This window comes from Hemitrygon akajei, chromosome 11, assembly GCF_048418815.1.
Source record: "Hemitrygon akajei chromosome 11, sHemAka1.3, whole genome shotgun sequence".
In the NCBI taxonomy this organism is placed as follows: domain Eukaryota; kingdom Metazoa; phylum Chordata; class Chondrichthyes; order Myliobatiformes; family Dasyatidae; genus Hemitrygon; species Hemitrygon akajei.
In genome coordinates this window covers 11,626,589-11,642,733 of record NC_133134.1, presented here as the reverse complement: position 1 = coordinate 11,642,733, position 16,145 = coordinate 11,626,589, and the positions used below count along the sequence as shown (strand labels likewise).

Below are 16,145 nucleotides of genomic sequence, written 5' to 3'. Positions count from 1 at the left end.
AGCCCACCGTGTCCATGTCCAATGTAATTAATCTCACCACTTGGCCTTCTATGCCTGGGTGATTCAAGTGCCCATCTAGACACTTCTTAAACACTGTCAGCAACTCCCTGCCTCCACTACTCTCAAGAAAATATATTTCTGGTAGGCAATACCTTCTGGATGTACAATGGTTTCATATCCCCTCTACAGGGGAAATCTATGTCCTCTAGCTTTATCTTCTTCTGATATGGGCAATGGTTTCTTGCTGTCTACCCTGTCCATAAGACATAAGAGTAGAATTAGGCCATTCAGCCCATTGAGTCTGCTCTGCCATTGCAACATGGCTGATTTATATCCCTCTCAATCCCATTCTCCTTCCTTCTCCACATAACCTTTGACACCCTGACTAACCAAGAACCTACTAGCCTCTGCTTTAAATATACTCAATGATTTGGCCTCCAGAGTTATTTGTGGCAATGAATTCCACAGATTCACTACCCTCTGGCTAAAGAAATTCTTCCTCATCTCTGTTATAAATGGACATCCTTCAATTCTAAGGCTGTGTCCTCTGATCCTAGGTTCACCCACAATAGGAAACATCCTCCCCACATCCACTTTATCTAGGCCGTTCAATATTAGATAGGTTTGAATGATATCCCCCCCCCCCCCCCCCCACTTCACTCTTCTGCACTCCAGCAAGTACAGGCCCAGATCCATCAAATGCTCCTCATATATCAACCCTTTCATTCCTGGAATAATTCTTATGAACCACATCTGTACCCTCTCCAATGCCAGCACATCTTCTCTTAGATAGGGGCTGAAAACTGCTCACGATACTTCAAGTGCAGTCTGAATAGTGACTTAAAAAGCCTCAACATACCATCCCTGCATTTGTATTCTAGTTGTCTCAAAATGAATGCTAACATTGAATTTGCCTTCCTTACCACCGACTCAACCTGCAAAGTAATCTTTAATGAAAGATGAGGACTCTGAAGTCCCACTGATTTTTTAATTTTCTTCCTATTTAGAAAATAGTCTATACCTTTATTTCTTCTACCAGTGTGCATGACCATACACTTCCCTGCACTATAATTGATATGCCACTTCTTTGCCCATTCTCCCATTCTGCATGTCCTTCTGCAAACTCTCTGCTTCCTCAAAACTATGTGCCCCTCCACCTATCTTCATTTCATCCACAAAATGGGCCACAAAGCCATCAATTCCATCCTCCAAATTATTAACGTAAAACATAAAAAGAAGTGGTCCAAATACAGTGGAACACTAGAAGTCCCCAGCAGCGAAACAGAAAAATGCCCCCTTTATTCCCATTCAATGCCTTCTGACAGTCAGCCAGTCTTCTGTCTCTTCTGGTATATCTCCTGTAATACCATCGACTTTTATCTTGTTAGGCAGCCACATGTTTGGCACCTTGTCAAAGACCTTCTGAAAATCCAAGCAAACAACATCCACTGACTCTCCTTTGTCTGACCTGCCTGTTATGTCCTCAGAGAATTCCAATGGATTTGTCAGGCATAATTTCCTCTGAAGGAAACCATGCTGACTTTGGCCTACTGTATCATGTGCCTCCAAGTTCCCAAAAACCTCATCCTTAATAATTGACTCCAACATTTCCCAACCACTGGGGTCAGGCTAGCTGGCCTATAATTTCCTTTCTTCTGCCTCCCTCCCTTCTTCAAGAGTGGAGTGTCATTTGCAATTTTCCAGTCCCCCAGAACCTCAAAGTATCATTAGTAATGCCTCCACAATAACTTCAGCTACCTCTTTTGGGACGTTAAGGTGTAGTCCATCTGATCCAGTTGACTTGCCTGCCTTCAGACCTTTCAGCTTCCTGAGCACCTTCTCTTTAGTAAGAGCAACCACATTCACTCCTGCCCCTGACACTCTCAATTTTCTGGCAAACTACTAAAGTCTTCCACAGTGAAGATTGACACAAAATACTTGTTAAGAACATCCACCATTTCTTTGTTCCCCCGTTGCAACCATTTCAGCATCATTTTCCAGCAGTCTGATACCCACTCTCCCCTCACTTTTACTCTTTATACTGTATGTCTGAAAAAACTTACGTTATCTTATTTTATATCATTGGCTAGTTTACCTTCATATTTCATCTTTTCAACCTTATGGCCTTTTAGTTGCCTTCTGTTGAGTTTTAAAAGTTTCCCAATTCTCTAACTTCCCACTCATTCTTTGACACTGTCTTTGACTTCCCTAGTCAGCCATAGTTGCCTCACCCTCCCTTTAGAATATTTCTTAATGTTTAGGATCTACATATCCTTCACCTTCTGAAATTCCCCCAGAAACTCCAGCCATTGCTATCTGCTGTCATCCCTGTTAGTGTCCCCTTTCAATCAACTTTGGCCAGCTCCTCTCTCATGCCTCTGTAATTTCCTTTATTCCACTGGAATACTGATCTATCTAACCTTATCTTCTTCCTCTCAAACTGCAGGGCAAATTCTATCATATTATGATCACAGTCTCCTAAGGGTTCCTTCACCTTAAGCTCCCTAATCAAACCTGCTTCATTCACAATCACCCAGTCTAGAATTGCCTTTCCCCTAAAAGGCTCAACCACAAGCTGCTCTGAAAAGCCACCTTGTAGGCGTTCTACAAATTCCCTTTCCTGGGATCTAACACCAATCTGGACTTCCCCAAACTATCTGCATATTGAAAGTCCCCATCATTGTTGTAACTTTGCCCTTCTTACATGTCTTTTCTATCTGTTGTTGTAATTTGTATCCCACATCCTGGCTGCTATTCAGAGGCCTATATATAACTACCATCAGGGAGTTATATCTATACCCTTGCAGTTTCTTAACTTTACCCATAACAATTCTACATCTTCCAATTCTATGTCACCTCTTTCTAAGGATTTGATTTCATTCTTTACCAATAGAACCACCCCACCCCCTCCGCCTGCCTGCTTGTCCTTTTGATGCAATGTGTATCCTTGGACGTTAAGCTCCCAACTATGATCTTCTTTCAGCCATGACTCAGAGGTGCTCTTAATGCCATCTCATCCAATTTCTAACAACGCTACAAGATCATCTGCTTTATATTATTTTGTTCTACGTTAACCAGTTGATTTCCAGGTGTAGCGAAGCTCTTCCAGATTAGATGCTAAACTGAGACTTTCACTTTGTACATAGGAACATTGAACGGATCCCAAGACTCTATTCTGGATGAACAGGGGAGCTAGCCCTTGTGCTCCAGCCGAAATTCCTCTCTCAATCAACATTACCAACCATCTAATCTGGTCACACCTCATGGTTGTTTGCAGGAGCTTGTTATAAAGAGCTTCCTGCCACCTTTTCTAAATTATAGAGATGACTACACATCTAAGTATTTAATTGGCTCTAGCATACTACAATGTCCTGAGGCACTGGGTGGTGTTATTAACATTCAGTGGCCACTTTATTAGGTAGCCACTGTGTGAGTGTATGTCTGTAGTCTTCTGCTGCTGGAGCCTGTGCGTGCATTTAGAGATACTCGTCTGCACACCACTGTTGTAACACATGGTTACTTGAGCAACTGCCACTTTCCTGTCAGCTTGAACCAATCTGGCCATTCTCTCTGACCTCTCTCATTAATGAGGTGTTTTCACCCACTGAACTGCTGCTCACTGAATTTTTTTCACACTATTCTATGTAAACTCTAGAGACTGTGTGTGCACAAAAATCCCAGGAAATCAGCAGTTTCTGAGACACTCAAGCCACCCCATCTGGCACCAGCAATCATTCCACAGTCAAAGGTCACATTTCTTTCCCCATTCTGATGTTTGGTCTGAACAACAACTGAACCTCTTGACCATGTCTGCATGCTTTTGTGCACTGCGTTGCTGCCATGTGATTGGCTGATTAGATATTTGCATTAAGGAACAGGAGCACAGGTGTACCTAATAAAGTGGCCACTGGGTGTAAAAATGAATGCGTTTCAAAAGTATTTAATTGGTTCTTGCACTCTGCAATGCCCCGAAGTACTGGATGGTGTTATATATATATAAAAGTCATTCAGCACCTAACAATTTGGTAATTAAGTAGCATTAGAACAACATGCCATGCTATTAAGTATTTGATGTATTGTTTTCACTTTTTGTCGGGGCAGTGCATGAGAGAGCCGTTTGCTCGGCAAAAAATGCCTGTAGCTACTACTGTTCCATGCAGTACAGTGAGGTGAAACATAGCACAATGTTGTGGTAACGAGCATCGATTTTCTGTCCAAACTTCACACATTGAATCTCTTAAATAAGATGGTGTAATGTATGTTTTTTAGGGCTGTAATGAATTGGGAATAGGGAGTTCTCTCTGTTTCACCTTTAACTCTTTGCCTTCTAGAAGGATTCCATTGACTTGTCTTATAAACAAGACTGCCATTCTGCCATTCAATATGCCCCATCTATGTTGCCCTGATGAAGGGTTTTGACCTAAAACGTTGCCGGTGCAGAACATTCACACCCAACATCCCACAGATGCTGCTCAACCCGCTGAGTTTCTCCAGCAGATTGTCTGTTGCACCAGATTCCAGCATCGGCCGTCTCTGGTGCCTCTGTGACCCCTGCATTGTCACCATGGCTACAACGAGACAGCAAGGCATTTAGCTTTACAGTGCCAGCGATAACCGATCAGGATTCAATTCCCGATGCTCTCCGTAAGGAGCTTCTACGTTCTCCCTGTGACTGCATGAGATTCCTCCAGGACCTCTGCCATATTCCAATGACATACAGGTTAGGATTAGTAAGTTGGTGCCAGAAACATGGCCAGACATGCATATTCTCAGACAAGGATGGTGACGCAAATGACGCTCTTCACTGTATGTTTTGATGTACATATGACAAATAAACCTAATCTTTAATCTTTGTAATACCCTTGTCCAACTGATTAACCATCAATCTCATCTTTGACTTTCTTGACAGATCCTTGCAACTCAATATTTGGGAGAGTGACTTCCAGAAATCTACTGCACACTCTATAAAGCCCTTCTTCCTGGCAACACGTCTGGTTTTAATTTAAAGTCCATGTTGCCTCATCCTGAATGGAAACAACCAGAGGATGTAATTTCTCTCAGTTTGGAAATTGCAGCAAAACAAGGGTTAAAATGCTGTGCTAACAGAACAGAGCGCAGGCGCTTTGTACAGCTTTTCTATGTGTGGAAGTTCAGTAAGGCAACAGTCTAGATGATAAGCTGACAGGGACCATCTGTAGACATTGTGCAGTTGCCCAGGATAAACATGGTTCTTGAAAGCCCCACTCTTGTACAAGCCTGGGAACTAAGGTCACTGAGCATACCAAAACATGGTAAAGATGCAAAGGCAGCAGCACTTTTTTAACTGGACAGTTACTTTACTAATTCTCAAGTATGATTGACCTTTAACACTTAGATTTAATTGGTTATTAACACCTGAAATATGTATCATGGTCCATACTGAAATATGAAAGTGATGGGATTCAGAACTGCAAAACGGTTCTGTCGGATCAATATTTGTATATGGTATCTGTGTAAAAATGGCATCCCTTTGCTCAACCTTCAGAGCAGTTTGGTGAGAGCGGCTGAGCTCCTTGTGCACAAGTATTAAAGTGTGATTGAGGAACGAGTTCAAGTGGTCAGAGTCCAGTTAATTGGTGATGACACAATCAACTGGTTTAATCATTTTAATCACCTTGATTTTACCACACGGTAATTAAGGGAGAACAAGCCTAGTGTTATTCCCAAGGCTGGTGGAAGGGGGCTGATTGAAGGTCTAGGGGACATTGAGTTACACAGCATGGAACTAGACTCTCTGGCCCAACTCACCCATGCTAATCTTGATGCCGAAATAAGCTAGTCCTATTTGCTTGCATTTGACCCATATCCCTCTAAAACCCTCAACACTAGACTGAATCCACAACCTATAGACTCACTTTCAAAGACTCTACAACTCATCAAAATTCAAAGTTTAAAGTAAGTTTATTATCAAAGTACATATATTTTACCATTTACAACCCTGAGATTCATTTTCTTGCAGGCATACTCAATAAGTCCAATAATCATAATAGAATCAATGCAAGACCACGCTAAAAAGTGTGGAAGAGACAACAAATTGTGCAAATACAAAAAGAAAGAAAAAATTAGAGTTGACTCTCTATCTTCCTGATTACTGTATATACTCCTCTATAAGATCACCCCTCAGTTTCCTCTGCTCGAAGAAGTAAAGTCCGCAGCTGTCCAACCTCTCCCTATAACTCAGGTCCTCAAGTCCTGAGAACATTCTCATAAATCTGCTTTGTTCACTAATAATGTCTTTCTTACAACTGTCTGACCAAAACTGTACCCAATACTCCTGAGCTGGGCATTGATGATTCTGCAGATGCTGGAAATCCAGAGCAACGTGTACAAAATGATGGAGAAACTCAGCAGGTCAGGCAGCATCTATGGAGGGAAATAGACAATCAACATTCCGGGCCAAAATCCCTCAGCCCAAAACACCACTTCCAGGCACTGCCATTGGGCTCTACAGTGTTCTTCATCCACCACAACTCCCCACCCACCCCTGGCCTCTCAAGCTCCCCTCTGCCCCTTGTTTTCCCTTCACTCCTTGGACCTTTTGCCTCCCTCACACCCCACTTTCCCTGAAACCCTCTGCCCTCCTCTTTCCTCTCTTCTCTGACCCCTCCAACACTCTACCCTCCCCTGACATGCCTTCAACGTCCCCTCCATCCTGACTGTCTTTGAGACAGAGCATTCTATCCTCAGCATGTTTGCCCCCTCGTGCCCACATCTCAGTAAGTTTTGTGCCTACCATTACATCGTGCCCTTCTTCCATCACTTTCATCACCAGGCCTACTCCTTCGGCAAGGATTCCTCAGCACCCATTGATGACCCCTTCTCCCATCTTCAACCCTCCTTCTCCTCTAGGACACCCACACTGGCCTTCTACCCACTCTGGACCTTTTCATCTCTAACTGACGATGAGACATCAACCATGTCGTCGTTACCAATACACTCACCTATTCCAACCCCGTCCACTCTGAATGCACCACCCTTCATTCTCACTGTACCAATCCCAACCTCACCAGCAGTCCTCATGAAGGGTCTCAGCCAGAAACGTCGACTGTTTATTTCCCTCTATAGAGATGATGTCTGACCTGCTGAATTCCTCCAGTAATCTGTATGTGTTACACCAGAGTTGGCTTCGGGTTTGGAAAACATGATCACTTGCACGCCCAAGATGATGGTGATTCAAGACTTGAATGCAGAATGAAGACTTAGACTCTGGCCTGACCTCTAATTCTCCCACATCCCTATCCTTGAACCCTAACCTGACCCATAACTCTCTTTTCTGCATCAAAACCAACTTTATAAAACTAAAAAAAAAGCAACTAAATGTGAGCTGGCATTTCTTCCACTGCCATAGGCACAACTCTGGGAGGTAGACCTTAGATCATCCACCAAAACACTTGATTCCTCCAAACCCTTAGGCAATGGAGAGCCTGTTGGCAGCAATACCCTGGCTAAGATTTATGAATAGTTTTTATTTATTTGGTTTTTCAGTTTAATGTGTTTTGGTTTTTCCTCTTCACTCCTCAATCCCTTCCCCCCTCTTCTCCCAACCCCACCTCCAACTCCATCCTTAAACCCCCATTTCAAGCCATGCACACAAAAGAGTCAACAGGAACTCAACAGGTCAGGCAGCATTCATAGAGGGAAATGAACAGCTGGTTGAGTTCAAGTCGAAGTTTATTGTTATCTGACCATATACATATACAAACAAATGAAACAACATTCCTCTGGAACAGGATGCACCCACCAAACATTTATCAGGCAACATTTCAGCTGATGTTTCCTGCCGAGACCCTTCATCAGGACTGGAAAGAGAGGAGGCAAAAACTTGAACAAAAGTGCTGGTGTGTGGTTGGAGAGCAGCACGAACTGTGATAGGTGATTCTGGGTGAAACAGAGAAGATAGGTAGTTGGGGGGAGGTGGATATTCTGGTTTCTGCCCTCTTCCTTTGCAATCCTGGTGAGGGTCTTGGCCTGAAATGTGGACAATTCATTTTCCTCCGTGGATGCCCGACTTGCTGAGTCCTTGCAGCATTTTCTGTGTGTAGCTCCATATTTCCAGGATCCCCAGTATTTCTTGTGGACTCCCATCTCAATGCACTTTGGCCCCATCTCTCACTCCTTTCCTCACCCCCATCCTCTCCACCTAGTCCCACTCCATCCCTTCTTACCCCTGTCCCCTACCCCCAAAATGTACCTCCACTCCTGTTCCTCCACCCCAGTCTATCTGTTGCCTCTTGCCGACACGTTAACTTTGACTAATGAAAACTGTGGGAGCTTGCCATGCAGAGACTAAAGAGTGGCGTTTCTTGCCTTACAAGGGCGACTGAACTTCCGACAATTTTCGCTACTGGCAGCTGAGGCGCTTTGGGTCGATTTGTGACAGTTCTAAGAAGCGTTCTCGGAACGGAATTGTTAAAGCGGTAAACGCGACGCTGAGTGTGCTCACGGGTGACACAACGAGAAACTCTGCCGATGTGTTGCCATCCATAGGAGGCGCCGTGTCCCCACTCTACTCGCAGCGCCGCCTGGCGTGGTGATTTACCGCGATTACCGCCATACCGCGGCATCCAGGTTGAAATTTACAATGTGTCCACTGGTATGTCGGACAAAGGCGAGGACTGAAGATTCAACACCAACCATTGTCAAATTCTACCTCCGCCATGGACAGTATCACGCCCGGCTGAGAAAGGGGGAGTACTGGGCATGGGGCTAGCAGCCCCATCCCGTAAAATCCCAGAGCTATAGAAAAGCCAACAGGAGTTCCAAATACCTCATCCCTGGGAGAGGAAGGATCTTCGCCTAGGGGGCGTGTTAAACCTTCATCAACCTATCAGCCCAGGGCTGAGGACTTTGGCGGGCTGATGTCGGCGGCCTGTGCCCTCAGAAGGGCCGATGGGCTTAAGAAGACGAATGGTCAAACCCAGCCTGTTCGGATGAAGGGTTTCAGCCCGAAACTTAGACTGTTTATTCCTCACCGCCTGCCACTTGAGCTGCTGAGTACCTCCTTCACTTCTTGTGCGTGGCACTCCGGACTTCCACTATCAGCAGAATATCTTGTGTCTGTCAGACTCTGTGTTTGGAAAGGCAAGTGAACTGAAATTGACCCTAGTGTTGGTCTCTATAGGAGAGGCGACCTGGTGATTAATAAACACAACACACACAGAATGCAGAAGGAATTGAACGGGCCAGGCAGCATCTATGGAGAAAACAAGCAGTCGACGTTTCGGGCCGAGGCCCTTCATCGCCAGTATTACCTGAGGAACAAGAAAGTAAGGCTGAGGCTTTTCATGGTCAGGCCAAGCTTAGGAGTATTGGGAGCAGTTTTAGGCGCCTTATCTGAGAAAGGATGTGTTACCTGTGAGAGGGTCAAGAAGGTGATCACGAGAATGATCCTCAGAGTAGAAGGACGTCCCTTTGTACAGGCACGAGGAGGACTTTCTTCAGCCAGAAGGTGGTGAATTTGGGGAACTGTTTGCAGCAGACGGCAGCGGAAGCCAAGTCATTGCAGGTACTTAAAGCAGAAGTTAATAGGGTCTTGATTAGTAAGGGCATCAAATGTTACGGGAAGACGGGGGAATGGGATTGAGAGGGATAATAAATCAGCCATGATAGAATGGCAGAGCAGTCTCGATGGACCGAATGGCCTAATTTTGCTCTGACGTCTTGTGGTTCTACGGCATGGTTTGCTCGGTGTGGACAGAGTAGGATTAGGTGCCAGAATTGGGGATGGTTACTGATTACAGTCGTCCCTCCTTATCCGCGGATTCAACCAACCGCGGATCGGGAAAACCCGGAAGTTCTCTCTCCAGCACTCGTTGCTTGAGCATGTACAGACTATTTTTTCTTGTCATTATTCCCTAAACAATACAGTACATTTAAAATTAGGTATTATAAATAATCTAGAAATAACTTAAAAGTACAGGCAGTCCCCGGGTTATGAATGAGTTCCGTTTCTGAGTCCGACTTGAAGTCGGAACAGGTACATCCGGTATTATTTAGCGTCAGTTGGTCAAACGTTTCTCTTAGTATATAATGCATATTTTACCTTTCTATGCATATAAACACTTAAGAAACATACGTATTTCAATAATTTAACCACTGCGTTGCTCAGTAATAATTGTAGCTTTCATTGGGGCAGGGCCTTTCACATGCTCCATTAAAATTGTTCCGATCGTTGACCGAATGTAGCCTAACGCTTTTCCAATGACCGATGGCGTTTCACCTCTTTCTGGTCGCTTTATTACTTCCACCTTATTTTCAATCGCTATCGTGATTATTTTCGTGAACGGAAACACTGCGGATTCAGAGCTGCACCGCCAGGTCCTAATGTCCACCGCACGAAGTATGTTAAATAAAAGTCCGGGGTTCCGCTGGGTCCTAAAGGCCACCTCACTGTGACATGTTAATAAGGGACTTGAGCATCCACGAATTTTGGTGTCCGCGGGGGGTCCTGGTACCAATCCCCCGTGGATAAGGAGGGCCAACTGTGTTGCATAACCCTCCCATCCCCTCTGCCTTCTTCCATCAATCGCACGCTGATTACTGTAGTGTTTAAGTTTTTTTTAAAATAGTCTATCGAATGTACAGAATATTTTGTATAAGACGTTGTTGAAGCCTAATTCGAAATATCCTGCGCCCACCTACGGTAAAGAGATAAATAATATTGAAAGAGTGCAGGGAAATTTTACAAGGACGTTGCCGGGATTTGAGGACCTACCTGAGTTCTTGGAGAGGTTGAATAGGTCAGGTCTTTATTCCCTGAAGCGTAGGAGAATGAGGGGAGATTTGATAGAGGTGTACAAAACCATGAGGGGTATGGATAGGGTAATTGCAAGTAAGTTATTTTATCAACTGAGATGAGAACTAGAAGTCATGGGTTAAGAGTGCACGGTGAAATGTTTAAAGGGAATATGAGGGGAAACTTCTTCACTCAGAGGGTGGTGAGAGAGTGGAACGCCCTGCCAGCAGAAGTGGTGGATACGACATTTGAGAGATTTGGATAGGTACGTGGACGGGATGGGGGTTTCTGTGGTCCGGGTGCAGGTCGATGGGATAGTGTGGATTAATAGTTCGGCAAGAGCTGTTTCTGTGCGATAGCGTCCTTCGACTAACATTTAAGCAGGGCACGAAGGACTGGAAGTGCGGGAATCAGGCGCAAAAGAAAAACTGCTGGAAGTCGAGATCCTTCATTTTTACAACTTCCCCAGTCAGGTTTGAAATGCGAACGAAGAGTCAGCGTGTACGCCGCTATAACGGCTTATACACTCTCCCAGTATCTGCATTACACAAGAGTAAGCCCCCCTTAAATCAAAGCCGACGTATTTAAACAGCGAAAGTGCATCTTGCCCTGCCTAATTCGCCCTAAACTGTGTAAAGATTTCGCATTTGAATTCTTAAAAGTAAATTTCATAAAACATTATAAATGCAAATACCGCATTTGCAATATTACGAACAATAACTGCTTCTATTAGCGAAAAAGAAATTCTAATAAAATAATGAGTTAACTAGGTATTCCCTCTGAAAGACCATATGACATGGTAGCGGAATAAGGACATTCGGCCCATCGAGTGTTTCCTCCATTCCGACCTGACTGATTTATTTCCTTCTCAACCCTGTTCTCTTCGTCACCTTTAACACCCTTGCTAATCAAGAACCTATTAACCTCCGCTTTAAAAATACCTAATGACTTGGCCTCCACAGCCGTCTGTGGCAAAGAATTCCACAGATACATCACCCTCTGGTTAAAGAAATTGTTCCTCATCTCCGTTCTAACGGGACGTCACTCTATTCTGAGGCTCTATTCCCTCTGGTCCTGGACTCCCCCACCACTTGAATCACCCTCTCCACGTTCAGTCTATCTAGGTCGTTCAAAATTCGATCGGTTTCAATAATATTCCCTCTTATTCCTCTAAACTCCAGCGGGTACAGAAAGAAATAATGCGGATTTGTTAAGCCGTTGCATTTCAAAATAGATAAGAAACTGGAGGGAAAAGAACGAATTCTGCAACAGAAGATCCAACCTGTTTTAAAATGCAAAGAATGCAGGCTGTAAGTGTCACTCGCAGTATTATTTCCACATAGGTACGAGTTGGAGTAACTACAGCCTCATTCAGAGGAGTGATTCTCTGTCACAAACACTCACCTTAAAACAAAGCTCCCGCGCAGGTGCCCACATCCCTTCTCCAGGTGACGCGACCTGCTCAGTGTCACGCCCTGTTACAGTCAACATGCTCTCGGTCCCAACCAACAGCAAGGCAGGCGATATGGAAACTCCAAGATTTAAAACACCAACATATCGCAGTGACCGGCCCACTTCGCATCATGAATAAACCAGAACACATCCGCACAACTGCAATTGTAAAGGCCATGACCATTTATTCTTATAACGACAAGAAATGGGGCACGTATTACGCACGTATGTTCCATCCATCTTATTGCCCGGTGGCTGCCCCAGTGCGAAAGTATTAGAGCTAATAGTTCATGCGCTGTAATTTGGCACCGAATTCAGAAGAAATGTCTTTTGATTTGTTGTCTCTGCTGTTAATGAATCAGGTCCATTTAACACAGACTCGAGTGAGCTTACTTTAAAGCTAAACACCAAAACTCCATGTATAACTTGCAGAACGTTTACGAAAGGTTTTTCTGTTGAAAAGGGGCAGAATAATCAGGACAGGAACACACACACACTCACTCACTCACTCACTCACTCACTCATTCACTCACTCACTCACTCACTCACTCACTCACTCACTCACTCACTCACTCACTCACTCACTCACTCACTCACACACACACACACACACACACACACTGCTGGGGGAACTCAGCAGGTCAGGCAGCATTGGAAGAGGAATAAGCAGTCGACGTTTCTGGCCGAGACCTTTCATCAGGTCTTGATGAAATGATTCTCGGCCCGCAATATCCATTGTTTAGATGCCGCCTGACCTGCCGAGTCCCTCCAGCCTTCAGTTCACGTTACACTGGATTTCCAGCACCTGCAGAATCTCTTGTGTTTTACTATCCGTTGGTAAATTGGTCTATCATTGTCAAGTGTACAGAGCTACAGAGAAAGCCTTGTCTTGTGTACCGTTCATACAGATACTTCATTACAACACTGCATGGAGGTAGTAAAGTGTGAAACAATAACAGAATGCAGAAGGAAGTGTTACAGAGGAAGTGCAGTGCAGGTAGACCATAAGGTGCAAGGCCTTAATAAGGTAGATTGTGAAGTCAAAGCTCCATCTTATTATACTAGGAAACCATCCAATAGTGTTGCAAAAACAAATGATGGGAGAGAAGAAGAAGAATGAGGTAGTTCATGGGTGTGTATTGATGTTTTACATAAGAACATAAGAAATAGGAGCAGGAGTAGGCTATCCGACCCATCGAGCCTGCCCCACCATTCAATAAGATCATGGCTGACCTGTCCGTAAACTCAGCTCCATCTACCTGCCTTTTCCCCATAACCCTTAGTTCCCTTGCTATGTAAAAATCTATCTAACTGTTTCTTAAATGCATTTAGCAAAGAAGCCTCAACTGCTTCCCTGGGCAGAGAATTCCACAGATTCGTCACTCTGGGAAAAACGGTTTCTCCTCATCTCCATCCTAAATCTTCACCCCTGAATCTTGAGGCAATGTCCCCTAGTTCTAGTCTCACCTACCAATGGAAACAACTTTCCTACTTCTATCTTATCTATCCCTTTCAAAATTTTGTATATTTCTATAAGATCCCCTCTCATTCTTCTGAATTCCAGAGAGTATAGTCCCAGGCAACTCAATCTCTCCTCATAGGTTAACTCCTTCATCTCTGGAATCAACCTGGTGAACCTCCTCTGCACTGCCTCCAAAGCCAGTATATCCTTCCTCAAGTACAGAGACCAGAACTGCACACAGTACTCCAGGTGCGGCCTCACCGGTACCCTGTACAGTTGCAGCATGACCTCCCTGCTCTTGAATTCAACCCCTCTAGCAATGAAGGCCAACATTCCATTTGCCTTCTTAATAACCTGCTGTATCTGCAAGCCAACTTTTTGCGATTCATGAACAAGCACTCCCAAGTCCCTCTGCACAACAGCATGCTGCAATCTTTCACCATTTAAATAATAATCTGCTCTTCTATTATTCCTTCCAAAGTGGATGATCTCGCATTTACCAACATTATATTCCATCTGCCAGACCTTGGCCCACTCACTTTGCCTATCTATGTCCCTCTGTAGACTCTTCACATCCTCTGTACAATTTGCTTTTCCACTCAGTTTAGTGTCATCAACAAATTTTGCTGTTACATTCATTCCCCTCTTCCAAATCATCAATGTAAGTGGTAAACAGCTGCGGGCGCGGCACCGACCCCTGTGGCACCCCACTCACCACTGACTACCAACCAGAGAAACACCCATTTATACCAATTCTCTGCCTTCTATTGGTTAACCAATCCACTATCCATGCCAATACACTTCCTCCGATTCCTTGCAACCGTATCTTATTTTTAAGTCTCTTGTGCGGCACCTTATCGAATGCCTTCTGGAAATCCAAGTATACAACACCCACCTGTTCCCCTCTATTCACTGCACTCATTATGTCCTCAAAGAACTCCAGTAAGTTTGTCAAACAGGAACTGCGCTTTCTGAATCCATGCTGCGTCTGTCTAATGGAACCACTCCTTTCTAAATGTTTTGCTATTTCTTCCGTAGTGACAGCTTCAAGCATTTTCCCAACTACAGATGTTAAGCTAACCAGCCTACAGTTGCCCATCTTTTGCCTACAACCTTTTTTAAAAAGTGGTGTGACATTTGCTGTCTTCCAATCCGCCGGGACCTGCCCAGAGTCTAGAGAGTTTTGATAAATGATTACCAACGCATCTACTATAACCTCCGCCAATTCCTTCAGCACCCTGGGATGCATCCCATCAGGACCGGGGGATTTATCTACTTTCAGGCCCTCTAGTTTGTTCATCACTATCTCTTTAGTGACAGTGATTTTATCGAGGTCCTCACCTTCCATTTTATCCATAACATCTTTCTTTGGCATATTAGATGTGTCCTCCACCATGAAGTCTGGCACAAAATAGTCATTCAATGCCTCAGCCATTTCCTTATCATCCAGTAAAGGTTTCCCCTTCTTGTCTTCCAAGGGACTTATGTTGACTTTAGCCACCCTCTTCTACTTTATATATTTATAAAAACTTTTGCTATCTCTTTTTATATTCTGTGCTAATTTACTTTCATACTCCATCTTAACTTTCCTTATTTCTTGTTTAGTTCTTCTCTGTTGCTTTTTAAAGTTTTCCCAATCCTCCAGTCTCCCACTACTCTTTGCGACTTTGTACACAAGAGCTTTTAATTTGATACTATCTTTTACTTCCTTAGTTATCCAAGGCTGGCTCTCCCCACACTTACTGTCCTTACTTTTGACTGGAATATACTTTTGTTGAGCAATGTGAAAAATCTCTTTGGAAGTATTCCACTGTTCCTCAACTGTCCTACCAAATAGCCTGTGCTCCCAATTCACATTAGCCAACTCCTCCCTCATCCCATTGTAGTCTCCCTTGGTCAAGCATAATACACTAGTTTTAGATCTAACTATTTCATCCTCCATCTGAATGTGAAATTCAGTCATACTATGATTGCTCTTTCCAAGAGATCTCAGACTAGAAGATCATTAATCTTACCTGTCTCACTGCACAGGTGAGATAATATTTTCTCTTGTAGGTTCACTAACATGCTGCTCAAGAAAGCCATCACGGATGCATTCTATGAAGTCTTCCCCAAGACTTCCTTGACCAACCTGATTCACCCAATCTACGTGGTAGTTAAAATCCCCCATGACAACTGCCGTTCCGTTCTTACAAGTCTCAGTTATTTCTTGGTTAACTGAGAAATAACTCTCAGCCGCTGCAATATTTTTATTAGGTGGCCTATAGACAACACCCACCAGCGATTTTTTTTCCCTTTAATATTCTTAATCTCTACCCAGATAGACTCAACATTCTGCTCTGTAGATCTTATATCGTCTCTCACAGTCACCCTGATCTCATCCCTATGATACATGATACCTTCCTCTACTAATTCTGCATAACATGCTTCTAAATCTTACTTGGAATAGTTTATTGG

The 16,145-nt window shown here is 43.9% G+C and overlaps 1 protein-coding gene across 1 annotated transcript in view; it reads right to left on the bottom strand.

Moving 5' to 3' along the window:
- Positions 1-12,267, bottom strand: part of LOC140735318 (ras-related protein Rab-26) — a 464,020-nt gene extending 451,753 nt beyond the window's left edge. The window contains exon 1 of the mRNA XM_073060213.1: positions 12,179-12,267. Coding sequence (XP_072916314.1) covers positions 12,179-12,265 — 87 coding nt within the window. The 5' untranslated portion in view covers positions 12,266-12,267. The remainder of the gene's footprint in view (positions 1-12,178) is intronic.
- Positions 12,268-16,145: the final 3,878 nt, after the last annotated feature.